Genomic DNA, 26,388 nt, shown 5'->3' with positions numbered 1-26,388 from the left:
TACCTGTGGAAGGAGACGGCGCGCTTCTCCCCCTTGCCCTGCCGGTTGGAGCAGTTCGCGGCCGCGCAGCAGATCACCATCTCGGGCCTCAGGCCGCCGCGCCGCCGCCAGGCTCCGGCCCTCGCCTCGCCGCGCCGCGAGCGGGACCGCCCCGAGGGGAGGGCGCGCGGCGACACGGCTGCGGGACGTGGGAGCCGGCCCCCGCGGCTCCCGTACGGCAAGATGGCGGCGCGCGCCCGGCCGCCCGGCCGCCCGGCCCCCAGGCCGGGCCTCGGCGTGCCAGGGTTCCCCAGCACCAGGCGGGGCGCAGCCCGAGGCTCCAGGCGTCGAGGGTGGGCGGGGGCGCCCCGGGCCGGTGGCCCCGTACGGCGGCATGGCGCGCCGGCCGGTCCGTACGGCAAGATGGCCGCGCCGGCGGCCCGGGCGCACGGCGGGCTGACGCGCCCCCCCACCCCGGGGTCCCGCCGCCCGCCCGCGTCTGCTTCCGCTAGCCCAACGGGTCGCTGCCGAGGTCCCCGGAGCGAACGGTGCAGGCCGCCAGGGAGCCGAGCGCGCGGGCCCAGCCCTCGGCTTTGGGCCCCGCCGTACGCCAAGATGGCGGACGTGCGCTTCCACCCTCACTTCCGGCCCCGCCCGCTCCCGCTAGGCCCGGATTGGCCCCGGCAGCGGCCCGTCGCGTCGCGCTGCGGAACCGTCGGAGCGACGCCGCTCTCAGTCGGCGGCCGGAGAGGGAAGATGGACGCAGGTGAGGGCCCGAGCGGGCGCTGGGCTACCCGCGGGCGGCGCTCTCCTGGCCCCTCGGCCGCCGGGGTGTCGCCCGGCCTCGGCGGGCGTGAGGGCTGGGCGCGGGACCGCGGGGCGGAGCTGGCCTTCAGGCGGAGCGGGGCGGGGACGGCGTCCGTGGGAAGGCCGGCGCGGATGTGACAGCGGGTGTTTGCGTGTCTCGGCGCCTTCTCGGTCCCGCCCGGGCGCCCGGCGACAGGCCCAAGGCCAGCTCGGACGAGAAGGGGCGGCTTGGCGTCCGAGACGGGACAGCGCCTCGGTGTCGGGCGCTTGCTGGGGGTCGGGCGGAGCTGGCTCTAGAAACTGCGGCCGGAGAATGCCTTGTCTTCCCCCACCCGCTCCCCATGCCCCGGGAATTAAGAAGTGGAGGAGACTCTTGAACTCTCTGGAGGCCAGAAACATACTCACGGCACGCGCTTCTTCTTCTTTTTCTTCTTCTTCTTTTTTAAATTCAGTGACCAGTAGATCATGCCAGCTTCCTTTCCGTGGTTGAAGAGAGCACCTGAATTCATCTCATCATAACTTAACTTCTTGGGGTCCTAATGCAAAGTATGTGGCCGAGCGGGAGGGTGTGTGTATTATCCGTGTGTACACGTACATGTGCGAATATCCGCATATGTGGTGTTTTGGTCTGTCTCATCGTGCTTCTGTTCAGAGGAGAGACCGTCCCTTCATTTTTGCTGGCAAGCTATTTTGGGTCTTTGTTCAGTAGCCTTGAAAGCATTTCCAGGGCAGTCTTAGCCTTTTCGTTCATTATAGGGAGTGATTGGCCTTCAAGCACCGCTCCCCTCCCCCACCTGGTTTCATCCCACCTGTCATCCTGGATGGCATTGTCTGCTGTGTCTTTCTTCTGGCAATGGCAACAAAAACTTACTGAAATCTCAGTTTGGAAATGAATGCAAACGTATATGGCCAGTATTTCAATGATTTGTAGCATCTTGTCCTTTAAATGTGCTGGGGAGGCTCAGTCAGTTAAGCCTGCGACTTCAGCTCAGGTCATGATCTCAGGGTTGTGGATTCGAGCCCCGTGTCAGGCTCTGTGCTTCTGTGCTGACAGCTCGGAGCCTGGAGCCTGCTTTGGATTGTGTGTCTTCCTCTCTCTGCCCCTCCCTCGCTCGCGCGCGCACGCTCTCTCTCTCTGTCTCAAGAATAAATAAAAACATTAAAAAAAAATAATAAACGCGTTAAGTTGTGGTGGAGACTGTTGCCCAGATTCCCAAAAGAGCAGGTTAAAGAGGTTATTTTTTGTGAGGTCTGTTTTATTTTTTATTATTATTTTTTTTAATTATTTTTTTCAACGTTTTTTATTTATTTTTGGGACAGAGAGAGACAGAGCATGAACGGGGGAGGGGCAGAGAGAGAGGGAGACACAGAATCGGAAACAGGCTCCAGGCTCCGAGCCATCAGCCCAGAGCCTGACGCGGGGCTCGAACTCACGGACCGCGAGATCGTGACCTGGCTGAAGTCGGACGCTTAACCGACTGCGCCACCCAGGCGCCCCTGTGAGGTCTGTTTTAAAAAGAAGTGTCAGAGAGTGTTTTACTGTTTGCTGGGGGCAGGGGGCACAGGGTGGAGAAAGGAATAGAATTATTTATCCACTTTCTTGAAGTTAGCCCTGCTCAGAAACTGTAGACCTTTGACATGGGAGAGTTGGTTAAGGGGGAAAACATGGTTTAATGCTGGTTGTATTGCCGTGCACGTGAACATCAGCAGGTTAAAGTTAGGGGTAGCCACATGGTGGTTCCCTGAAGTCGTCTCCAGGGAAAACACCAAAGCTGTTTCAAAGTACCAGAAGGTGTTCGCACTTGAGGGCCTCTGGTGATGCTGATAAAAGTACGTGTGGTGTCTGTAAGCTGCAGTGGAGGGTTTTTTTCCTGACGTGATGTTGTGCATCCTTTTAGGGATGATTAACGATCCAGCCTCCCCTGATCCCTGGAGTCCTTACGGATTCTGCCTTCTTTGACCAAATCTTACGCAATTCCTGGTGGTTCTGTTTTTACGGTGATCCATTTGATAAACTACATTTATTGTTGAGTGAGAGGTTTGTGTTGGGCATTGTTCTAGGCCCTGGCTAGCGAAGTGAACAGAATAGACAAAAGCCATGCGGCTCACGTGGGAGCGGGATGTGGGCCAGGAGGGTTGGAGTCATGGGCAGGGTGTCTCTGCAGACAGAGGTAAGTTTTGACTGAGACCCAAAAGCAGCGTAGGAGGAAGGGCAGGTGGCCCAGTGTGGCCGGGGTGCAGCAGGTGGGATGAGAGCTTAGGAGCTGAAGGCAGAGAGACGAATTGGGCCCAGGCACAGGACTGGGCCGTTTATTCTAAGCAAGTTGGTGACTCTTTGGGAGGTTTTGAGTGGAGGAGTACCGTGATGGGAAATGTGTTGCACACACTCACTCTGGCTCTTCCGTCCGGGAATGCTGCTCGTGCTGAGAGGGGCAAGGGCAGAAGCCAGGAGGCCGGTAGGGAGGCTCCAGTAGGGACACTCTGGTTGGGAGCCTGTTGCAAGGAAGCCCAGCGGACCTTACTTAGTTGGGTCAAATTCTGGATGTGTTGGAGGCTTGAGACAACAGGACTGTCTGTGGGTTGGAGGTGATGGGGTGGTAGGAGGGGACGAGAGGAAGGAGTCGAAGGTGGGGCTGAGGTTTGTGGCCTGAGCTGAGAAACTGCCGGGGAGGACCTTGGGAGTGGTGCCGGTGGGGAAGCTGTTGGGAGTTTGGCTTCGTACGTGTTGACTGTTGTTCGACATCTGCTTTGCAACGTCCGGGGAGGTTTGGGTCCCCGGCCTGGACTAGAGGTTCAAGTGTGTGGGAAGCCACTTTGGAGGAGTCGCTGATGGTCTGAAGAGGAGGAAGAAGAAGGGGCCTAGGAGGGGTGCCCAGGGCTGCCGGCCGGGGCATAAGGGTCCAGAAGGCGGCAGGCTGGCTACGGGCCCGTTGTGTTCTCCCCTGAGCCCCCAGCACTTGTGTCAAGACACGCTCTGGGTTCAGGGAACTGACCGGTGCCAGCGGTTAGAGAGCTGTACCGCCCGTCCCCTGAGGACAGAGCTGGCACCCTGTGCGCGCAGGCCTTCGCGCTGTGTCTGGTGCGTGGCTGGTAATTGAAGCAGAGCTTCAATCTGTGACACTTCTCCACTCTGCACTGTAAGGACTTCGGTTTGGAGAGTTTGCCGCGTAAAGCTGGCCTGTTGTAACACGAAGGTGTAAACGGCGAGAGGGGCTGCTGATCCCTGTGGGGCAGCAGGGTTCAGAGTGGCCTTCTGTCTGGTGTGCTCGTGAGCGCGTTATTTTCTAGTTCTTGGGGTCACTGACGTTCCGGGTACTTTTCCTGTCTCTTCCTTCTATTCAGAATTGAACCGCCAACATCTTCATGTAAACTATTAGGGATTTTAGAAAGTAATTACTTGCAAACCTGCTATTTTAAACAGACATTTTCTGGGGTGCCTGGGTGGCTCAGTCGGTCGAGCATCCGACTCTTGGTTTGGGCTCAGGTCGTGATCTTACAGTTCATGGGTTTGAGCCCCATATCAGGGTATGTGGTAACAGTGTGGAGTCTGCTTGAGACTGTCTCCCTCTCTCTGCCCTCCTCTGCTTTCTCACTCTCTCTGTGTCTAAAATTAAAAATTAAACGGGGCGCCTGGGTGGCTCAGTCGGTTAAGTGTCCGACTTCGGCTCGGGTCACGATCTCGCGGTCCGTGGGTTTGAGCCCCGCGTCGGGCTCTGGGCTGATGGCTCAGAGCCTGGAGCCTGCTTCCGATTCTGTGTCTCCCTCTCTCTCTGACCCTCCCCCGTTCATGCTCTGTCTCTCTCTGTCTCAAAAATAAATAAAATGTTAAAAAAAAATTTTTTTAAATTGAAAAGATTTAAGTGTAAACATTTTTTTTTTTAATGTTTATTTTTAAGAGATTTTGAGAGAGATGGAGAGGCAGAGCACAAGCAGGGGAGGAGCAGAGAGAGAGGGAGACACAGAATCCGAAGCAGCTCCAGGCTCTGAGCTGTCAGCACAGAGCCTGATGTGGGACTCAAACTCACGAACCGTGAGATCATGACCTGAGCGGAAGTCGGGGCTGAGCCACCCAGGTGCTCCTTAGCATAAACATTTTTAAAGGAAAGGGAGAACGCTTCTTTTGATTTTGTTTATAAAACATGATCTCTCAGAAGCTGTGGATATTTTGGGGAAATGTCTTTGAAACGTGATGCTTTACAATAAGCTTGAAAAGAGCTAGTGGTGCGTGTATTTTGTATTTCTCCCTGGTTGGGTTACAGTGTGATTGGTACTAAGTGGAGAGAAATTGGTGACATTCGTTGAGCACAGTTCCCTATTTTTCTGTCAAATTAATAACATAAATCAGAACATTTCTTTCCTGATGGAATTAGCATGCTATTAAAGGGTTTTCTGTTCCTTCTTCCGGATGTGATCAGGGAGGAAAATGTGGAAAATCAAGTGTCTGGGACCCAGGTGACCAACTGAACGCAAGTGCCTCTGAAGGAGCCCCTTTCTCACGGCAAATGGCACCTGTCAGCCCTTCTCGTCCTGCGCGTCACCTTAGTGGGGGTTAGTCATTTCCTGGGAGTCGGGAGACCGGCGTTCTTTTCGGGATTTGACCCTTTTTAACGTGGAAGGTATGTGAACTGCTTCACACAGGATTGAGATCACACGGGATGGTGATGAAATTAGATAAAGGGCTCATCAATTTGCCGCAGCCTCTCTGGGAAGGAGGCAGAGGCCGCCGGCCGATGTGAGCAGAGTTGGTGGACGAGTGGCCTCCCGTGTTGGCCACTTTGTTCAGGCGTTGCGAGCTGAGTTTTAAAGGAGGAAAGTGCTGGTTTGTCTATTGAACTGTTTTCTGAACGGGTCACCTGTAACATTTTCCGTTCTGCAGGGTCATTAATACGTGTTTTGACCAAATTAACACGAACGGCAAAAGTGTTCTCTGAGGGGAAGGGAGATTTAGTTCCATCCCATGAAATGTGAGGCCCAAGAGGATATGAAAGAGAGGAAGAGGGGGTGCTGAAAACCACGGCTGCGTGCCGCACATGTTGCTGGGACCTTGCACCAGCCTGTGTCCCCACACCCCTGGGCAGAGCCAGTGGCTGTGTCCCCACTCCGTGGTCAGGGGACCCGGGCATGCATCCTGCAGCCAGCAGGTGGGCTCTCTTGCCCAGAACCAAATATCCCGGCAGCTACAAAGTTGAACTTCGGACGTGCATGCATTTAGGAAAACATTGTCTTTGTTGGAGAGTACAATCTGGAAGGGCCAGGAGCTTGCTGGTGTGGTCCAGGCGCCATGAGGGTGCCGGGCTGTGGGGACACCAGGCGGGTCCCGTCCTCCGGGGCGGGGGGATTGCCGGGCAGGACTCTGGTGGCCGCACGGGGACGAGGGGTCCTTCGGTTGCGTTCCTGGGCTGAATTGCCGCAGGTCCATGGGACCCCTTGTGGCACAGAGCCTTTCAGGTTTCCTCCTCACACCGTCCCCGTTGTACCGATGAGAGGACCAAGGCAGAGAAAGGTCACCACCAAGTGAGGGTGAGCCTTCTGGTTCCACACGGCGGGGAGTGTGTTCGACAGGCAGTGTCCCCCAGGACCGGGAGGCGACCACGGTCCTTGTCTGAGGACGCCGCGGTGCCCTGGGGGCAGTGTGTCTGCAGCTGGTTCCAGAGGCGGATGGGATGTGACTTGCACCCCCCCGGGGCGGTCATTGGAGGGGCAGGAGCAGGAGAAACAGTGGCGTGAGGGGACATGGGGAACAGGGGCACGGCAGCACTCTCTGGGGACCCGCAGGTAACGTGTGCCCTCGCTTCAAGGCTCCTGCTGATCTGGCAAGAGCTGGGGTCACTCCCTGGTGTAGTTCATTCCCTTCAAGTGTCTGGCTCCTTGCTTGCTTTTGGCTGGGGCAGTAAAGGATCTGAGGGCACGCAACCCATAATTTTGTTAGCTCTGGTATGAAATTTGGTGACCGGTGTAAAAGGGACGCCTCTTACTCCTTTCCCTCTGAAGTTGGCGTGGTTGCCTATAAACTTCGCTGGTAAACCTAAGAAATACACCTGCTTTGCGTTTTGCCACCTCACTGATGAAAACCTCTCAACTTCAGAGGGGCCCCAGCTTTCACACGGAGTGGTGGCCCTTTGACGTGTGCCGCACCCCTGACGCGGTGCACGGGGGAGATGCCGCCCGGGGTACTCGGTAGCCCTCAGGGTCGTAAGAGATCCCTTCACCCCTAGTTGACGGCTGCGGCCGTAGGAGGACCTCAGACGTTCGTAGAGCAGGATGAGAGTGTGGTCCTGTGGTGGTGTCACTTGAGCCCAGACAAGTTGTTTGCCTCCTTTCCCCTTGAGAATAGCTGAGTGTCCGCGTGGGTTACGGCCCAGAGGTCCTGATGATGGAGAGAGAGGTAACAGGCATCGCGGTGTTTACAGCCCCGTGAGAAGGTGGAACTCGAGTCCGTTCCAGCGTAGCGTTTGCAGTTGTGTGCAGAGACCAGAATCGTCCCTAACAAAGGAGGGGGAGGTAGCCTTGGGCTGGGGCTCTTCCTCATGGTGGAAGCGTGGGCAAGTCACACGCACCGAGCAGGGCCCCTGCATGAGCCCGAAGCCCAGCGAGTGACGCCCCGGTGCCTGCGTCCTGCTCAGGCGCTCTGGGCGGCGAGGCTTCTCTGGAAGCGCAAGACTGTTCTGATGCCATCTGATTTGGGGTGGGAAAAAAAGGCAGGGCTGGGTCTGGGTTCCTGACAGCCAGGGGATTCTTTAAGTAGCCAGCACGGGGTCTTCTGTTGCTGTGGATGTCTCTGTGGGCGGAGCACTGGTGGCCAGCCCCGCGACGGGCATTAGCGCGCCTCCGGCGCGGCCTCGCCTCGTGGGGGGAGTACAGCTGCGCGCCTTTGAGCCTCAGGTCTGCGTCCTCGTCCTCGATATTAATGATGCCAGCTGACCTCGGAGCCCTTCAGTCTGCCAGCTTCTGTGTGAGCGCCTCGCGGGGAGGATTTCACGGACACGTTGCAGTCGCACTGCGAGAGCATCCTGTTACTTTCCCCCCTACCCCCCCATATTACGGGTAAGGAAATTTCTACACCAGGAGGTCAAGGAGCCCAAAGAACTGAGAAGCTGTGAGTGCCTGAGCTGGGATTTGAACCCCCACTGCCAGCGCCACACCCCCGACACCCCCAGGGGATTGCACACAGCACGGACCGATAGGCTGGGACGTTCACGCAGGAAACCGGGCGCTTGAGCGCTCAGGGCATGGACATCTGTGCAGCGGGACACCGTGAGACCGGTGGACATTTGCTGGAGCTCTGTGTCTGTGTGGACTGACCGCGTCGTTGTCCAGGACAGAGAGGAGGAAATCACGGGTGTGGTGTAGTTCCGTGTGTGGGTCCACACGTAGCCTTCTGGAAGGAGATTCACCGCTGGGTGTGAAGCTGCAGATGATTTGTTATAATATTTTTGTCTTGGGGTTTTAAAAATCAATATATCGTTGTTACCAAAAGGTGGGGCTGTTGTCAAAAAGTAAATTCAGATGTGGGAGAAACTATTATGATAGATTTTCCAAAGATTTTGGGGAAGCTACAGGTGAAGGGTACAAGGGACTAGGTGCCACTGAGGCTTGGGAGCTAGCAGATGAGAGCTGTGCATTTTTGTTCCGTGAGGAGCAGCCACAGAGTTGGGGGGCCCGGGACCTACTGTGCACCTTGCCTCGCGGGTGTCCGTGTGTGCTCGGCCGGGTCTGCAGACTGTGTGCACGGGGTTTCCTCAGCCGGGTCCAAGGACAGAGAGGGACCCTGGGCCTCTCTAGGTTCTTAGTCGAAGCAACACAGTATTAAGTGGTGCTCGGGACTTGCCAGCTCCACACACGGCAACCTCCTTAGCAGGTGGGAGCCGGTGGCCTTGTTCTCAGAGCGTCGGCGAAGTGGAAACAGCTCGCAGGGGCCTCTGGGTCTGTTTCTGGGAGTCTGTGTCCCGCCCTCTGCATCTGGCTTCGTCGTCCAGGAGCTTGTTTTCTTGCCCCTGAAGTGCCTGCCTTCCCCCACGGCATCTGGACACATGCTCCTAGGGGACGTTTACTCCACCGTCTGTTCAGTCTGCAGACCCCCGTGCGCGCTGAGATGCCAGGGCTACTTTTGTCCCGTAGGTTTAAATTTAAAACAAGTACTTAATGGGGCGCCTGAGTCTAGATTTTGGCTCAGGTCATGGCCTCAGCACGGGACCAAGCCCAGCATTGGGCTCCACGCTGAATGTGTAGCCTGCTTGGGATTCTCTCTCCCCCTCTGTCTCTCTCACTCTCCGTGTCTCTCTCTTGGAAAAACAAACAAAAAAAACAAAGACAAAAAACTCTTACAAGAAAAAAAGAATTAAGTTCTTCCCTGCCCTGGGCCTGGCCCAGTGGGCCTCACCTACGTGTCTGCCAGAAGGTGAGGCTCGGCGGGGAGGGGGTGGGGGGGGCAGATAGCTGGCACAACCCTGCGGAGATGCAGAATTCCACCTAGCTCTTTATACAGAAATGCTAGAGATAGTCTCTGATGCTGTTCTCTGAAATCATAAAAATGGGATCACTGTGTGTTTGGTTTCAATAGCTACTCTGACCTACGACACTCTTCGATTTGCCGAATTTGAAGATTTCCCGGAGACCTCAGAGCCTGTGTGGATACTGGGTAGAAAATACAGCATTTCCACAGGTATTAGCCGTGGTGAGGCCTGCTGTGCTCACGGGGCTCAGTCTACAAAAAGCGTTTTGTGGTAATAATAGTTACCTGCTAAGTTTCTGTGACACGTGATCTACCAAGTTAAGGCTGTGTTTTCTTCTTTTAAATAATCCCTAGAAAAGGATGAGATCTTGTCCGACGTGGCGTCCAGACTTTGGTTTACATACAGGAAAAACTTCCCAGCCATTGGTAAGTACTCTGTCTGTTACAACCTGTGACGATACGTACGTCGTATGAGGAGGGAAACTTGACAGTTAACTTCAGGATGCTAGTTATTTGTCACTTCGTTTTTTTTTTTTGTTTGTTTGTTTGTTTTGTTTTTTTTTTTTTAATGTTTTATTTATTTTTGAGATAGGGAGAGACAGAGCATGAACAGGGGAGGGTCAGAGAGAGGGAGACTCAGAATCTGAAACAGGCTCCAGGCTCTGAACTGTCAGCACAGAGCCCGACGTGGGGCTCGAACCCACGGACCGCGAGATCATGACCTGAGCCGAAGTCGGCCGCTCAACCGACTGAGCCACCCAGGCGCCCCTTGTCCACTTCGTTTTAATTGTTGTAGCAACCTGAACTAAATATAAGCCAGCTGAGGGCTCGCCCCTGGTGTGGCAGAGTCAGGGGCCAAACCCAGGACTCCTGATTCTTCGGAGGGCAGGGATTATCAGTGTGCAAGTCAAGGTTTCTTCCTGGGACCTGAGATCAGGATAATGAGACACAACCGGCATTTAAAAATGCAGAACAGAAGGGGACACGAATTGGTGTGTTACCGTAGCACACAGCATGTCAATCCAGGAGGATCTAGTTTGTGTGTCTGAGTGTTGTCCCCGGGCCGTGGTGGTGACAGTTCGCTCCCTGCTTTGGGGCCAGCATGTGTGGAAGCCATTGCCCTGTATCCGTCACTTTTTAAATTTTTTTTGAAGTTTATTTATTTTGAGAGAGAGGGAGGGAGGGAGGGAGGGAGGGAGGGAGGGAGGGAGAGAGAGAATATCCCAAGCAGGCTCCATTCTGTCAGCGCAGAGCCCAACACGGGGCTCAGTCCCATGAACCATGACCTCATGACCTGAGCCAAAGTCCGCCGTTTTACCAACTGAGCCACCCAGGCGCCCCCCTCACCCCCGCCCCCGTCACCTTTTCCGATGTGTTCCACACTTAGCCGTGGGAGAGCTGAGGGGCAGCGTGCATATACGTGCCTACATACGTAGCACGAGCGTACGTCCCACTGAGAGTGACCCTTTGTCGTCGGGACCCTGGGGGTGGACAGAGGTTGGGCACCGGGGCTCGGTCTGGCCTTTGCCGTTTGGAGAACCCGACACTGGAGGTGGTGGGGCACCAGAAGGCCAACGGGTGGCTGGTCTCAGGCCCCTCACCCAGACGCGGTTTCCTGCGTCCCTGGAATGAGGTGTGTGTGGCCGAGCCATGGTGCCTGTCGGGGAGCGTTGCAGAGTGCGGACCCGAGGCCTGTGCCACCACACACCACTGTCTGATGAGCCCTGTCGGCTGCGCCCTGGGATTGAGGCGGGGTGGGGGTGCCTGGCGGTGCTGGCAGGACCCCGCTGTCCTGCGGGTCTGCGGTCTGGGCACAGAAGGACAGGCTGAGAGGAGCCTTGTGCGGTTTGGTGAAGTCATCGAGAAGGACGCGGCCTGCCTGTGAGGGCCACCGTGGTCTCTTTCCTGCCCTGGCTACGCGGAGAGGATTAGTTTGTGTGGGGCGCTGCGCTCTGAAAGCCCGAGAGGCTTCGTGGGAAGGGCTGTCTGAGGCTCTGAGGTGACCTGGGCGGGGACGGTGGAGCCAGCTGGGGCGACCCTGGCATCTCTGCTCCTCCAGTTCCTGCCTGTGGAATTGCGGGTGGATAGGACGTACAGGTGTCTCCTGGCGTGCCAGGGCCCATCCCAGAGGGCACGCAGAGCTGCGCTGCCTGGTGGCCACACGCTCTGTGCCCCGGGGCGGGCCCGCTGCCAGGGCACGGGGTTGTTGCTGACCCCCCGGTTCTGCTCCTGCCCTGCGGCCGACGCGCCCCTGCCCGCTCTCGCAGCACCTGCGTCTCTGCCCTTCTGGGGCTTGGAAAATGGCTCCTGATTCAGCTTCAGGTTTCCTAGATACTCACGAGGCTTCCTGTCTTTTCATGTTTTCCACACACTCTTAATTCTCTGCGACTGACTTGTTCACATATTTCACCCATCTTGAGAGGATGGCGGGGTGCGTCACTGCCCGCTAAATGTGCCCTTGGCATGAGCAGGCTCTAAATGGCCTGTCACCTGGGGTGCAGCTGAGGTGGCGTCCGGGCCTTCCGCCCGTGGCCTCCTGGCCCGCCGGGCCCTCTGACAGCGAGGCCTGTCTGTCTGTCTGCCCTGCCAGGGGGGACCGGCCCCACCTCGGACACAGGCTGGGGCTGTATGCTGCGGTGTGGACAGATGATCTTTGCCCAGGCCCTGGTGTGCCGGCATTTAGGCCGAGGTGAGTCATGGCGCAGGGACGGCAGCGTTCTCAGCAAAGGGGACTGTGGGGTGAGGTCACCCAGAGTGATCACTGGTGGAGCAGAGATTGGGGTTCAGGGTTTTCTTGAGTGGTGACCCCCTGGGTTTCGTCAGCTCGAAAACGTGACCGTGAAGGATACTGATGAGCGTTTGTCTTTCAAAAACTCTTTATAAAGTCACTGAAACCACATCTGTCTTCTGCGTGGATTTGTTCCGGTGGGTTAGCTCATACGTGTTTGGAAGCTTGGAGAATTTGTTAACGTCAGGAAGGTTCAGGGAAGGGTATCCTCTGTGGCTTGGGTGTTCTAGAAGCATAAAGGCCTCTGTCTGCTGTTTGGGTACCGCTGACCTCCGCGTGTCTCCGGTAGATTGGCGGTGGACGCAGCGGAAGAGGCAGCCGGACAGCTACTTCAGCGTGCTCAACGCCTTCATCGACAGAAAGGACAGTTACTACTCCATTCACCAGATAGGTGGGAGGCTGCGGATGTGCGGGGTCCCCCGAGAGCCGCTCTGCTGTGGGGTGTGCGAGGCGTGAGGCTGTATGTAGGTCACTCCGGCCCGCAACCGGCGGGGCTGTGAAAGCCGGACCCTGCCCCCGAGGGCCCGTCCCGCTCTGCGCCCTTCGCGGGGTCCGAGCGCTCCTTGCGTTGATTCGTGTTCTCCCGCGGGGCAGGGGAGAGGCAGAGCTCTGAGTGACCCGGCCCTCCTGCTCCTCACCGAGGGGCTGGGGTCCTGGCTCGTAGTGACGGGCGGCCCTGGCGTGGCCTCCGCGCCTCTCGGGAGGAAGCGTCCTGGTGTGCGTGGGGAGGGCCCGCTGGAGGCCGGGGTGGGAGCGCCCGTGCGGGCTTCCTGTGGAGCGTTGCTGCTGCCGCTTCGGGGGGGGGGGGGGGGGGGGGGGGGGGGGTGAGGGCTGCGGGCTGCGGTGCCCGTCACTCATCCCGTCTTGTTTCCTGCAGCACAAATGGGAGTCGGCGAGGGCAAGTCCATCGGCCAGTGGTACGGGCCCAACACGGTCGCCCAGGTCCTCAAGTACGTGCCAAGCTCTGTCCCTCCCGAGTCCTGGGGCGTAGTGGAGCGCGAGACTCCGCTGAGTCTCGCTTGCTGAAGGCCGTGGGGGGATCTTCCCCTCTTCCCCTCACGGGCGGCTGCACCAAGTGGTCTCCTGTGTGGAATTTCTGTTTCCCGATAAATGAGCGTCTTCACCCAGATGGCGCACTTTGGGTGGGGCCCGTGTGTGTCGCCCGGACCACCCACTGGCGCTTTCTGAGGGTCTGGGAGGTTGACGCTGATCTGGAGCGACGGCACCATGGCGTGGGCACCGTGGGGCTCTGCCCCTGCCTGGGGCCCCGTGTCTGCAGCTGCGGCTTTCCCTCCACGTCCTGACTCGTGCACGTGCTGCCCACCCCCCGGGCTCTTGCCAGGCTCCTCGCTCAGCGGGTCTGAACCGGCCCTTGTCCCTCGGCCCCAAGCCCGCTCCTCCTCGTTGCGGCGACGGGCTGCCAGCTCCGCCCGGCTGCCCTGGTCGCGTTTCCTGGGTTGGAGGAACCCAGGTGCTGCCTTCTCTCGCACGTCCGCCTCCTAGCTGAGCCCCGAGCCCGCCCGCCCATCTGTGTTCTTCCCCAGCCCCCCATTTGCTCAGCCCCCACCACATGCCCTCAAGGGCCCTGGGCCCAGCCCCGCGTGCCTCGGGAGCCTAGTCTGCGGACGGTCAGTCTCCCTGCATGGTGCGTGCGCGTGGTCGGTCTGTGTGGCCCGTGTGCCTGGCCTGTTTGTGCGGTCAGTGTGTGTGGTCTGCACGTGACTCTGCTGGTGTGCTCCGTGCGTACGGTCTGTCTTCGTGGTCCGCGGTGCACGTGGCCCGTGTGTGCCGTGGCTGTGTGGTCCGCGTGAGTGTGGTGTGCTGTCTGTGTGGTGTGCGTGGTTTGCGGGTGTTCTCTGCGTGGCCCGTGTGTGTGGTCTGTGCGGTGTGCTGGTTTGCGTGGGTGCTCTCCACGTGCTCTGCGTGTCTGGACACGGGGTCTGTCCGCGGGCTCTGCGTGTGGACTCTCCCTGTCTCAGCTGTTCCCTCTCTCCGCGTCCCCGCTGCTGCTCTGAAGAGCTCCTTCGAGGTTGCTGTCAGTCTAGTGGTCACATCTGAAGGCCGGGTTTGGGTCCTCTGTTTACTCCGCTGTCCAGCAGGTGGCCCTCGATGCAGGTGTTCTCTCTTGGAAACCCTGGGCCGCACGGTCATGCTCTCTGGTCCCTGTCGATGCCTCCATTGCGGCCGCTTCGCCCCATCCGGGATCACCGCAGGGCCGGCCTGGGCCCTTGGCCGCTCTCTCCCCGTCAGCACCGGCCTCAGCTGCTGGGTGCACGCAGCCGGCTCCTAGAGCCACGTGCCCAGCCTCCAGGCCCGGGTCCACATGCTTCCTCAGCGTCACCCCTTAGGTGTCTGAGGGGCAGGTCAACCTAACAGCCAGAACCCAAAGCCGGCCCCCCTGCCCGCCCTCCCCAGCCTGTTCCTCTACAGGGAACGGCGAGTGCTGTCCTTCCAGAACTCAGGCCCGCAACTGAGATCCCGCCAGACTCTTTCTCGGCACACCCCGTCCCAGTGTGTCCAGACTCTAACCAGGGGTCACCGCTTTCCTCTCCTTACCCTGGCCCAAGCCCCGTCTTTTGCCTCCTCCTTGGTCTTCCTTTTCTCTCTGCCATCCTCGAGTCTCTGTGGAAATAGCAGCAGGTGACGCTTTCACAAAGTGCAAGTTGACCAACTGCCCCTTCTCTGCTCGGAACCGTCCTGGGGCTTCCCAGCCGAGTCCAGGGAAAGCGGTGGGCACACGCGGGGCCCTGCCTCCACTGCCCACCCTGTGCTCGCTCCCAGGCACTCTGCACCTGCCCTGGAAGTGCCCCCGCTGCTGCTCTGTGCTTCTCCACGGCGCCCGCTGCCCACACGCTTCTTCGGAACGTCAGCCTCACGAGGGGCTGCTCTGTGTCTTGTGCGTCCGTGGGTCTCGGGCCCGCACCTGGCCCTCGGCAGACGTGAGAGGGAGGCCGCCAGCGGCGTGTTGCACGCGCCCCCCCGGCCTCCACTCTGGCCTCCCATCGGGAGCGGCTCTGTGTGGCTGCCCCGTGCCTTCCACGTGCGGCCCCAGACACACCAGGTCCTCCCTGTCACCTGGGCGGCCCCTCCCCGTCACCCAGCACCCAGGGTGCGCTCGCCCGCCTTCCCGCTGCACCTTCGGTTGCTCTCTGGGTTTCTTCAGAATCTTGTCTTTGGCCTCGGTTCTTTTCCGCTGCTGTTCGCAGTTGTGAGACCAGATGTCTGTGGGAGGACCCGAGTGCTGGTCAGTCCGGCACCTTTGGAGCTGCGTGTGCAGGTGCTGGGAGAAGCGGGGGGCTGGGCCCGCCTGGGTCGGCCACACCCCCGGTGCCTGAGGCGGGGCTCGCGCCCCAGTTCTTTCCGCGTGCAGCTGGGGCCGGAGGCGATGCCGCGCGGGGCTCTGGCGCGGGGACTGTGTCCGCAGGTGGAGGCTGCGCGGGGCCCAGGTGGGAACAGGCGGGCCGCAGCCTCCGCCTTCCTCCCGCCTGTGGTGCTGACCATCTCGGTCGTCCTCTTTCTCATCCGCAGAAACCGCTAGAGCATTTGACGCTCTTTCCTTCACCTGCCCCGCACAAGTGGGATGTCTTTGATCGTGAAGGCTTACTGGTGTGTTCTCCCCTTTTCCGTCAGGAAGCTTGCTGTCTTCGACACGTGGAGCGCCTTGGCAGTCCACGTAGCGATGGACAACACGGTGGTGATGGAGGACATCAGTAAGTGAACGGGCGTGCGGGGCTGTGGCTGGCGGGCCTCGGGGGCGGCTCCCCGGCCCACGCTGGGCGGCCCCCCCCGGGCGTGCGGGTCGGCGCCCCGCGCGCAGGCCGGGGGACCCCTTGTTCTCTTCAAGCGCACACCAGGCTCGGGGGAGGGCCCGGATTCTCTGTAGAGCTGGGTTGGGGCCCTCAGTGCCCCGTGCTGTTTTGCGTCCTCGTTGCAAGTGAAGTGTTCCGGCGTGCTGGGTCAGCCCCTCGCGGGCATCCGTGCGCCGCAAGGAAAGGCAGGAATGGCTTTCCGCTGCGCCCTCTCGGGCCAGCGTGCGGCAGGAAAGGGGAGCATAGCTCTGTCCCTCCCTCTGGAAGGATCCACGGGAAACCTGGAGGCATCCAGGCATGCTGAAGTGGTAGTCCAGGAGGAAAACGGCTCCATCTGGCAGATAGCCTCTAGAGAGTGAGTTTTGAATTTGGAGTTGACGTTCTCTTGTGCCACCAAGCCGACAAAACTCTTTCGAACGTCTTAGTTTTTCCCTCGGGAATGCCTTTTCCCCACCCCCAGCCCTCCCTCCCTCCCTCCCTCCCTCCCTCCGGTCTTGTTGAAGATTGTCACATAAGAAAGAGCCTTGTGAGCCAGCTGCTCTGCGGGAGGAAGTCTTGTGCTGTGACGGCGGGTGGGGGGCCCCCGCCACAAGCGCACCTGGGCCCGAGGCACCGCTGCTCCCCGCTGCCGACCGGCCCTTCCCCTCTTCAGCCGGGGGACAGCGTCCATGAGGTGTCCGGGGAGCCAGGGTCGGGCCTCCAGCAGGCAGCGGTTCTCTGCCCGGCCCGCCCTCCCAGCTCACCGACCCTGTGTCCCCTGAGGGCTGGCCGACCAGGGCCCCCACAGAAGGACATGTATCTTTTCCCTCTGCCTTCTCCTCGCATTCTGTTTCTAGAAATGTTTGTGACACGTTGGAAACTATGGAAACGTACAGAGAATGAGGGAAACGACACTTGATTTTCTCACTCGGAAATGGTTCCTGTTGGCGTGTAGACGGCCCCTCCCAGTGTGTGTCTCGTTTTGGAGAGCGGTCCTTACAGGCGTCAACAGCGGCCTCTTCTGTCAGTGAAATGTCACAACCGTCTGTTGTCTGCTCACTTCCCAATACACATCAGGGTTTTTTTGGCCCCGTTGTTGGGGGAACCGCTTACCTCGGGGTCTACCCAGTCAGCCTCCCAACCTGCCCTCAGACGAGCGAGGCTGGCTCCCTGGTGCGGTGCCAGGAGGGCTGAGGGACGGGCTGCTGTCCGGAACCTCCATTCCTCGGTGGGGAGGGTGCTGACCGGCGCCTGGAGGAGACTCAGCCACGTGGCTGGACGCTGGCTCCCGGCTCTCGGGGTCTCAGGTCGCCCGCGGCAGCGCTGCTGGAGACGAGGTGCAGATCCGGGGTTTGTCCGAGGACGACATGGGTCTGTTCTGGGGAGGGTTCCTAAGTGGGGTGAGTGTGGCCGCCCGGCCGTGATCAGGGCCCCGTGGTCCTCCCCTCCTGAGTCACAAGCGCTGTATGCTGGTCACGGGGACGACTGAGGAAGGACAGCATCAGAAGCCAACCTGCAAGGACACTGGGGTTGGAGAAGTGCAGAGACCTGAGGGGTGAGGGGTGCGTGGAGTAGACGGAGGTGCTTCCCAGTGGCTGTGCTAATGCTTTTGGTTTTAGGAGCCCCAGGGGAGGCCCCGTGGGCTGCTGCAAAGGCCTGAGGGCAGCCTCTTTGTAGTCACAGGGGCTGAGGTCGTGGGCGCAGGAGGGAAAGCTCTGATTCAGCAAAGCAAGTGGTGGGGAACCAGCAGTGGCCGAGCAAGGGCCGACCTAGTTTTCAGAGCCGCTTCGGGAGTGGTCAGCCGGAAGCACCCCGGGTGTGCAGGGTCAGCCGGAAGCACCCCGGGTGTGCAGGGTCAGCCGGAAGCATCCCGGGTGTGCAGGGTCAGCCGGAAGCACCCCCAGAGCCCCTCCCCAGGGAAAGCACGGGCTTCCCACCTTCCCTCCTCTTCAGGGGAAGTGTGCTGGGCGAGGGGAGGCCTTGCTGGTTGGGATGTTCCCACCCACCTGCCCACCCTCCTTGGGGGGCCGGCCAGGACACCCAGAGCAGCCTCTGCCCCTGCCAGCACTTGCGTCAGTGGGTTTAGACCCTCATGAACAAGCAGACAGTGGGAAGTCACTGGATCTGGGGAATTACAGATTGACAATCTGGTGTTGCGCACGAATGAAGGAAAACTAAACTCGAGCACACCGGAGAAAGCATGTGGCGGAAAGACCCTGGTGGCAGAGATAAAGCGGAGGTGGCTGTGGATAGAATTTTCGGGAGGCAAGGACAGGTGACCGTGAGGAACGGGAGGAAAGCTTCCCCGCTCCAGAGCAGGTGTTATCTGTAGGACTGGAGACCTCCGACTTTTTAACCAAGAGTTGTTCAGATATGCGTGTTCCTGGTGACACTTCCAAGCTGCAGAGATAAAGAGACACTTTTATAAGCACCCAAATGACGATGAGAATAAGCTGCCTTTGAAGAAAGGTGATCCTACTGGCCTGGCTGTCTCCCTTCTGCCACAGGAGATGCCGGCGGAGACAGGTCAGCATTCCGAGGCAGTGGCCCGGCTTGTGAGCTGGGGGCACAGGCAGCGTTCAGCTGTTGTCACTGATGGAAACACGGGGGGCTTTTACATGATAAGGATGTTAGAGCAGCACGACGGAATTACCAGTGGGTGCCTGGTACAAATGAAAACCCGTTGTTCGTTAACAGCAGGACGTTCGCAGTGTTTGGGCCCACGTGCAGCCTTGGTGGGTCCCCAGAGTGCAGCAGTGACAGGCCCTGCTCCCGTCCTTTCTTGAGCCCATCCACGTGAGATTCTGTGCTAGTGATGAAGATGCAGTGAACCAGGAAAGTGTCACAGGACGGTAAACAGACTAGGTGACAGGTTGAATATACGGAACATGGAGTCACGGAGCGGCCCGATCACACCATAAGAGGGGTTAGCGGATACACATTAAACTCTAGATTCTGGCCACGGAACATACCTTTTTGAAGTGTCCATGTGTATAAACTAACGGAGACTACCTAGAAATTTGAAACCGGCCTTAGCTTTTGGATCAAAAGAAGTGAAGTTTACAGACTGCGTATCAGAACCTGATGTACCCTGAACTCAGAAGAGCCTGTATCTGCAGGCCTGCTTGCCAGATACTAAAAAGTGGAAACACACGAAGCGAGCATATACTCAAGAAGCTAGGGAAAGAACAACAAAACTAGCTGAAGAAATCCAGGAAGAGTGGTATTAATAAAGACCAATTGATTAATGACTTAAAAGAAGGAATTGTAGAACTAATAAATTCTGGAGCTGGCTTTTTCAAAATAGTAATAACATCACCAGGTAACTTTATCAAGAGAAAATGGGAAGGGGCACGTGGGTGGCTCTGTTTCGTCATGACCTGACTTTGGCTCAGGTCACGATCTCAAGGTTCACGAGTTCGAGCCCCACGTTGAACTCAGTGCTGTGAGCGCAGAGCCTGCCAGATCTTCTGTCCTCTCTCTCTCTCTCTGTCTCTCTCTCTCTCTCTCTCTCTCTCTTTCTGCCACTCCCTCACTTGCAGTCTCTGTAAAATAAATATTAAAAAAAGAAAATGGGAAAAGCCCAGAAATCTGCTTTCAGAAATTAGATGGTAAGATTCTGACATCAGTTCTGTTACGTGGGCTTGCGCCCCCCACACCAAGCAGTTCTGTGACACCAGCTGGGTGTAACTATGCTACGTTGTAACCTAGTTGGACACTGCGCTGAGGCAGCGTCAGACCCTGCAGGCCGAGGGCTCGGTTCCACAAGGCGATGCCCCTCCTTCAGACCCCAGCGCCAAGACCAGCTTGTGGCCTGTGCTGCTGAGCTGTAGATGGGGGGTTCTGACCACCCCTTCTTCGGGTTCAGTTAACTTGCTTGAGCGTCTCTCAGAACTCAGTAGATTCCCAGAGTGTTGGAAGGGACGCAGCTCAGGAACAGCCGGCTGGAAGGGGTGTGGAGCCTCCGTGCCCTCTCCGGGAGCACCACTCTGCCCGAGTCTCCACGTGCTCACCCACCCAGAAGCTCACCGAACCCGGTCCTTCTGGGTCTCTACACAGGCTTTGTTACACAGGCACGGCTGATGGAATCATTGGCCGTTGGGGATCGATTCCGCCCCAGCCCCTCTCCCCAGAGGTCAGGTGTGGGACTGGAAGTTCCGGCCCACCCGTAGAAGCTTTGGGGAAGTCACCTCACTCGTGCAACGAAAGACACCCGTGTGGGCCTCGTCACTTAGGAAAATTAAAGGGTTTTAGGAGCTCTGCTAGAAAACCAAATACGTGTTTCTTACAATAAATCGCAATATTAAACAAGGATTAGCCAGAGATGAAAAGTTGAATCCCTTCCTCACCCGTTCTTTCATTTTCCAAGTATGTATTTTTAAAGTAAGAGACAGCATGAGCACCAGCAGGGGAGGGGCGGAGAGGGAGGGAAAAAATCCCAAGCAGGCTCCCTCTGCGGTCAGTGCAGAGTCCCTGGGATCATGACCTGAGCCGAAGTCAAGAATCGGACGCTTAACCGACTGAGCCACCCGACGCCCCAACTACGCATTTTGGGAAATTCCAATCCCGGGTTCGTTCAGCCATCAGCCTCCCTCCTGCATCCCCAGTCGGGGTGCTCTGGCACACCCACTTTCCCGCCGCTCCGCAGCCCTGGCCTGTGGTCCGGGGGCCTCGCGGTCTCCTCTGATCTGACGGTTTGCCCCCTTGGTTTATTTTCCTGGGTTTTCATAGCACTGACCTCTCGAAGAACCCGGGCCGGTTTGGTACAGCGCCCCACACTCAGTGTATTTGCTTCCTCGCACTCGGATCTGCTCATTTGCCCACGAGCAGACCCCGGGGGCCACCGGTAGAGCCGCCGTGGACGTTCTGCCCAGCAGCGGTGCTTCCTCAGGGCACCTGCTTGGCCGCGTCTCTGCCTCTGCGATCGCTGAGATCTGAGGGTGATGCAGAGTGTGCTCTGAGGATCTTTGCCTGGGACGGTGGCTCTGTAACCGTCCTTCCTCCACGTTCCCCGGCCGGCTCACTGGCTGGCCTTCTCGAGAAGAGCCCTCTCTGCCTGCCTTCTCCTCACTTAACTGAGCCACCCAGGTGCCCCTTTCTCCTCATTTCGACTTGGAAACTTTGCGCGTCACTGGACTTGTGGATTCTCTTTTTATTCAGCGGGTTATGCGTTACACGTTCTGGTCCTTACTCATCGTTCCAAGTATGGTGAGTGGACACCCCTTCAGGTTCGTGCCGTTTGCTGACGTGCTCTGTCGTCATCGTTGTCCAGCCCTCCACTTGGGCGTTAACTAGATCCAGGCTCATCTTGCACTCTCTCTGCCCCAGGCCTGGGGTCGGTGGTTTCCCTGAGGAGCCCTGGTTCCGTGTAGTGGGGAAAGGTGTTCGGAAACCACGGACCGGGTGCTGCTGGAGCATCCCCGTCCACACGACCAGCCAGCCCCCTTGTTAGCACGTCGCTTAGGGATCACCAGCAGGTGTAGACGGCAGATAGCAGCGTTCGTGAGGGAGGGAAAGCATCTCGTTGCTGAGGGGCCCCGTGCCTCCACGGAGCCGTGTCGTCGCCGGGCGCACGGCTGTGTTTGCTTGTACGGTTTCACGGGACACTTTACTTCACTGTAACGACTGTGTATTGGACACGCATAGGAAACGTTTGATTCTGGTTTTTTCTCTGTGGGTGGCAGGATTAATCGTCGTATTTTCCAAGTTTGAATTGTGTTTAAGCCCTTGGCTCTTTATCCCCTTTTCCTAAGACCAGATGATCGTGTACTTGTTTTTGTTGGGTTACCGTCCGCCTGCCCCTGTTCGGCCCTTGAAAGCCCGTCTCCGTCTTTCAGGAAGGTTGTGCAGGGGCGGTCTTCCGTGCGCGGGGGCCGCCGCGCTCCCTGCGGATCCCGGCCGGCACTGTAACGGCTTCCCCGCGGGAGCCGAGGTCAGCAACAGGCTGGCACCGTGGAGACCCCTGGTGCTTCTCATCCCCCTGCGCCTGGGGCTCACGGACATCAACGAGGCCTACGTGGAGACTCTGAAGGTGGGTGGGGGCCGGCGTCTTCTCGCCCACCGGCAGGGGGCTCGAGATGCCGCTTGTTGCTAAAGCCCTGCTGTTGTGGCCATGCTGGCACCCTGTGGACCGCTGGCCCCGCTCCCGGCGGTCCTGACCGCCTCTCCGCTGGCCGCGGCGCCTCTGCTCCCCCTGCCTCCGGTCTCCGCCAGCACCCAGCCTCGGGGCACCGCTTCCCCCGCCCCCCACCCACGCCTCTCTGCCCTGTGCACGGGCCACCGAGCCCGGTCCGTACCTCCTCCCTGCGCCCGCGTCCCCCTTCCGCAGGCCCACTGCCCCCCCGGAGCTTCCCCGGACGCGACCGCGGATTCCTTCGTGGCTAAGCTCTGTGGGACCACGTCTTCCGGCTCTCCTTCCCGCGTCCCACCCTCGGGCCTGGGGCTGGCAGGGAAGGGGGCTGCCCCCCGGACACACAGGCTGGCGGTCGTGTGGCTCGTGCTGCCGCACAGCATGCTGAGCCGCCCCGCCTCCCCTGTGTCCCGCAGCACTGCTTCATGATGCCCCAGTCCCTGGGCGTGATCGGAGGCAAGCCCAACAGCGCCCATTACTTCATCGGCTACGTCGGTGAGTGGCGGGTGTGCGGGATGCTCAGGTGGGCCCGAAGCTGAGGAAGAGGGGGCAGGCTGCGCGTCCTCAGGGCGTCGGCTCGAGCCGGGTGTCCCGTTCCCGCGGGTGGTCTGTGTCCCCTCTTGGCCGGTGCCGGCCTCCCCAGTGGGCTGGTTCCCGCCCCGTCTGCGGCCCACCGGCTCTCCCGGCCTGACACACCCAGCCGGGTGGGTCTCGGTGCAGCGGGTCTGAAATGGGACCCCGGGCCGCGCCCCGTCTGCTGACTTCTGTCCCCTGACGCAGGCGAGGAGCTCATCTACCTGGATCCGCACACGACGCAGCCCGCGGTGGAGTTTGCGGACAGCTGCTTCGTCCCGGACGAGAGCTTCCACTGCCAGCACCCTCCGAGCAGGATGGGCGTCAGGGAGCTCGACCCGTCCATTGCCGTGGTGCGCCCCCACCCCGTCCCGCCTTCTCCGGCCACGTGGGGTGGTGTTCTGAGTCGTCCTGTGCTCAGTCCCGCTGTTTTAGAACGGAAGTTTCCGAAAGGCTTCAGATTCTCGTGATTTTTTTTTTTTCCCCAACGTGTCGGTTTAGAATGCAAAGGGCACGAAAGGGTTAACGATGTTCGTGAGCTACTCACGCCCGCCAGAGGCCGTCATCCTGCGCGGCCCTGCGCGGCCCTCACGGCCTCGGTGTGAGCCAGAGCGCAGTGAGAGGGAGTGAGCCCCCGTAACAGCGGCGGCAGCGGCGGCCTGCCCAGCCCACTGCCCTGCGCCACCTCTGTGGGCTTTTTGGGTTGACTTTTAAGTTTCTTGACTTCTGTGCCTGTGAGATCGTCCTTAAGAATCAGTTTCCTTCTCTCTTGATTCCAAGGCTGGGATCTGGGGTGGTGATTTCTCTGAACTTGCGTGCCCTCAAAATGTACTTGATGATGGGGAACGAGGCCCAAGATGCCTGCAAGTAATGATGTCCCTTGGGGAGTGATTGAGTCACAGATGAGGCAGATCGGTCCTGAGACAGACATCTGGACGCAGGGTCTGTGGGTCTTGTGTCATGTCCTGAGGTTGGCGGCCCCGGGGAGGATGCCTGAGGGTGGCGGGACGTGGCTGGGGCGTGGAGGGTCGAGTTCCCGTCTGGCTGGCGCGAAGTACGCAGCTGCGCGAAGTGCTCGGTACCCCGAGCCACCTGGACAGCCAGCTCCGTGGACGCCGCGTCCTCGCCTGATAGGAAGGGTGCTGCGCGTGGGCTCCTTAGGAGAAACTAGACCGTTTCCCTGCAGGGTGCTGCCCGTGCTCCTGTTCGTGGTAAAAACCTGTGATTCTGCCGGCGCCTGGAGTTTCTCGTAACTCGTCAGCAGGGTTGGCGCTCTGTGCACGTGGCTGTAACAGTGCGCCGTCCTCACTGACTCCGTGGGACCCAGGGCTCCCCGCGTCGAGGTGCCGCTGGGCGGGGGAGGCCCACCTGGGCCGCACGTGGTGGGTCCCAGGGGCCTTTGCTGCCGGCCAGGCCGTTAAAATGTGCACGGCCTCTGTGTCTGGTCAGTTGGGGCAGAGCCTCCAGAGGAGGGCGGACGCCACTTCGCGGTCCACACGGCGTCTGAGGGGGCCCTGCTCTCGCGCCTTGCCGCGTGCTGCTCACCGTCGTTTCTCTTGCAGGGGTTTTTCTGTCAGACCGAGGAGGACTTTGACGACTGGTGCCAGCGCGTCAGAAAGGTGGGTAGCGGGTCCCCCGCCTGCGGGGCAGGGGGGGGAAGGCCGTCTCCGGTTTGGGGTCCCGCCTCGCAGCGTGCCGTGGCCCTCGCGTGGTCGTGGCTGTGGCGTCGGCCTCGGACCTTGCTCGTGCGCCTCGGTTTCTGGCTCGCCGCTGTCGTGTCGGTGAAGGGAGGCGGTAAGTGGGATTTGCCCCCGAGGCTGCTCGCCTGCCTCACGCTTGCCGCCCCCCGTGTGGCCGGAGACCTGATGACACGTGGATGCCCGAGGGGCGGCAGCACCTGCCTCAGCAGAGGGTCGAGAGCCTCTTGCGCGGAGGCTGCCGCCCCTTTCTTGTCCCCAGTTCCCTCTGCCTGGTGAGCGGGGGCGCTGGGGCCGTGTCTGACGGCCGGCCGTGTCTGCTGACAGCTGTCGCTGCTCGGGGGCGCCCTGCCCATGTTCGAGCTGGTGGAACAGCAGCCTTCCCACCTGGCCTGCCCCGACGTCCTGAACCTGTCCTTAGGTGAGTGTGGGGGGCCGCGGGGCCACGTGTCAGGTGCGCCGTCCTGTGGTCTGTGTGACGTTCTGTCCCCGTCTCTCTGCTTCTCCGGTTGCCTTTGGCCTTTAAGATTTGTATGACCCCAGATGTGACCGCTTGTGGTGTGTGTGGGACCAGGGGTGCTGCCCGGCAGCCCGTCCCCTGCCCCAAGCGGGCTGTCCCTCGCCTACGCGCAGTGACCGGGGGTGCTCACGCGGCCCCTGGGTTCCGTCAGAGCCGGGACGCGCTACGTCTCCGAGACGGCACGGGCGCCAGCTCTGGGACGGCAGGCCACAGCTGGACGCCCGTTTCCTGCTGCTCACGGGCTCTAGGCCCAGGCCGCCTCCCTCACCCAGGCCCTCCGCGTCTCCGACGTCAGTCAGCCTGCGGCGTACCGAAAACCCGGCCTCGGCAGGAAGGCCGGGAGCACATCCGGTTCCTGAAGCCGTCTGTCTCCGTGACGATGACGGGGCTCGTGTCCTTGTCCCTCTGAGAAGATCCTGGAGGCTGATGACGGAGTCCACTGTCTGACAGAACCCAGAAGGGAGTGCTGCCCCGCCCCCCGCCCCAACCCCAGGACGGGAATCCCTGCCCACCCAGCCCCTAGCCTCTCTCTCTGCTCCAACGAGAAGCGTGTTCTCCTCAGATGAGCCTCAGGGACTCTCTGGCCCGCCCTCCCCTGGTTGAGGCTCCGGGCCGGCCGAGACCCGCAGCGGCCCGGTGTCCTCTGGGCTCCTGCTGCACCGAGGGCAAACAGGCCAGAGGCAGGGTGTGGCGGGCGGTGCGCACACAGGCACCGGTCGCTTCGTCCCGGCGCCCCAGGTGTCCCACGCCAGGCACCTGATGAGGCGTTGGCTTGTTTCTCCTAGATTCTTCTGACGTAGAGCGACTGGAAAGATTCTTTGACTCAGAAGATGAAGACTTTGAAATCCTGTCTCTTTGAAAATCCCGGAGCTGGGGGACGGTTTCCACTGGCCCTCACTGGGGGCACCTTCGAGAGCCCAGACCCGCCCTGGGGCGCTTGGTGCCGCCGCATTTCATCCATCCAGCCTGCCCGTCCGCTGAGCGCCCGCGCCCCGTGCCGCCTCTGCCCTCACACGGAGCACCCCCCCGTGAGCCCTGCTGCTGCTCGGGCCCAGAGGGTCTGTCTGGGCGACAAGGCGCAAGCCGGGAGCCACCGAGGGAAACCCAGCGCGGCCGGGCTGGGAGCCCCCGAGAGCAGGGCCCCTCACACTCGCGAGAGCTCTCCCTGCCACACTGCCGGCCCCGCGCTGGCGCGTCGCCTCTGCCTTGCTTCCTCCTGGGCGCTCGGTTCTGGGTTTGCTTTGGAATTAAAATCCTGTTTGAAGTCACAAGGACGTGAATTTCTGTCCTGTCCGCTTCAGAAGACCCGCAGGGCAGGCGTGTGCGGCGGGACGCCTGTGGACTCAGCCTCGGCCCCTGCCTGCTCCGCGGCCTCCGCCCCGCCACCGTGCTTTCTCAAGGGCTACCTCGGGGGGAAACCGGGCCGGAAGAGTCAACGGCAAGGCTTCTCCTTGGTTTGGGAGGAAAAGCAGCAGAGTGGTGGGCGTGGTGGAAATCCAAAGATGGCACCGTGCATGTGACTCGCTAGGACAGGGACACGCCTCGGAGCTGCAGGTCACGCCCGAGTGGGGCGTGCCTTCCTCACGTCTCCTCTGTGGGTCCTGGCGTCGAAGACGCGTCCCCCCCCCCCCCCCCCCCCCCCCCCCCCCCCCCC

General features: G+C 59.9%; 2 protein-coding genes across 5 annotated transcripts in view; one reads left to right on the top strand and one right to left on the bottom strand.

Moving 5' to 3' along the window:
* THAP4 (THAP domain containing 4) overlaps positions 1-195 on the bottom strand; it is a 41,662-nt gene extending 41,467 nt beyond the window's left edge. Inside the window, exon 1 of the mRNA XM_049614509.1 lies at positions 4-195. Within this exon, the coding sequence (XP_049470466.1) occupies positions 4-80 (77 nt within the window). The 5' untranslated portion in view covers positions 81-195. The remainder of the gene's footprint in view (positions 1-3) is intronic.
* Positions 1-26,379, top strand: part of ATG4B (autophagy related 4B cysteine peptidase) — a 27,182-nt gene extending 803 nt beyond the window's left edge. The window contains exons 1-14 of one of the 4 annotated variants that reach the window (XM_049614514.1): positions 706-745; positions 1,239-1,332; positions 9,347-9,448; positions 9,593-9,664; positions 11,829-11,927; positions 12,316-12,417; positions 12,904-12,976; positions 15,657-15,736; positions 21,652-21,845; positions 22,361-22,439; positions 22,725-22,870; positions 24,080-24,136; positions 24,542-24,635; positions 25,520-26,379. In XM_049614514.1, the coding sequence (XP_049470471.1) occupies positions 1,326-1,332; positions 9,347-9,448; positions 9,593-9,664; positions 11,829-11,927; positions 12,316-12,417; positions 12,904-12,976; positions 15,657-15,736; positions 21,652-21,845; positions 22,361-22,439; positions 22,725-22,870; positions 24,080-24,136; positions 24,542-24,635; positions 25,520-25,593 (1,179 nt within the window). In that variant the 5' untranslated portion in view covers positions 706-745; positions 1,239-1,325 and the 3' untranslated portion in view covers positions 25,594-26,379. Of the gene's footprint in view, positions 1-197; positions 746-1,238; positions 1,333-9,346; positions 9,449-9,592; positions 9,665-11,828; positions 11,928-12,315; positions 12,418-12,903; positions 12,977-15,656; positions 15,737-21,651; positions 21,846-22,360; positions 22,440-22,724; positions 22,871-24,079; positions 24,137-24,541; positions 24,636-25,519 lie in introns of those variants that run through there. The other 3 variants (XM_049614512.1, XM_049614515.1, XM_049614513.1) reach the window with 3 other exon arrangements.
* The last annotated feature ends 9 nt before the right edge of the window (positions 26,380-26,388 follow it).

This window comes from Panthera uncia, assembly GCF_023721935.1.
Source record: "Panthera uncia isolate 11264 chromosome C1 unlocalized genomic scaffold, Puncia_PCG_1.0 HiC_scaffold_3, whole genome shotgun sequence".
NCBI lineage: Eukaryota > Metazoa > Chordata > Mammalia > Carnivora > Felidae > Panthera > Panthera uncia.
Note: the sequence above shows the minus strand (reverse complement) of the source record. Positions and strands in the feature narration are given on the sequence as shown.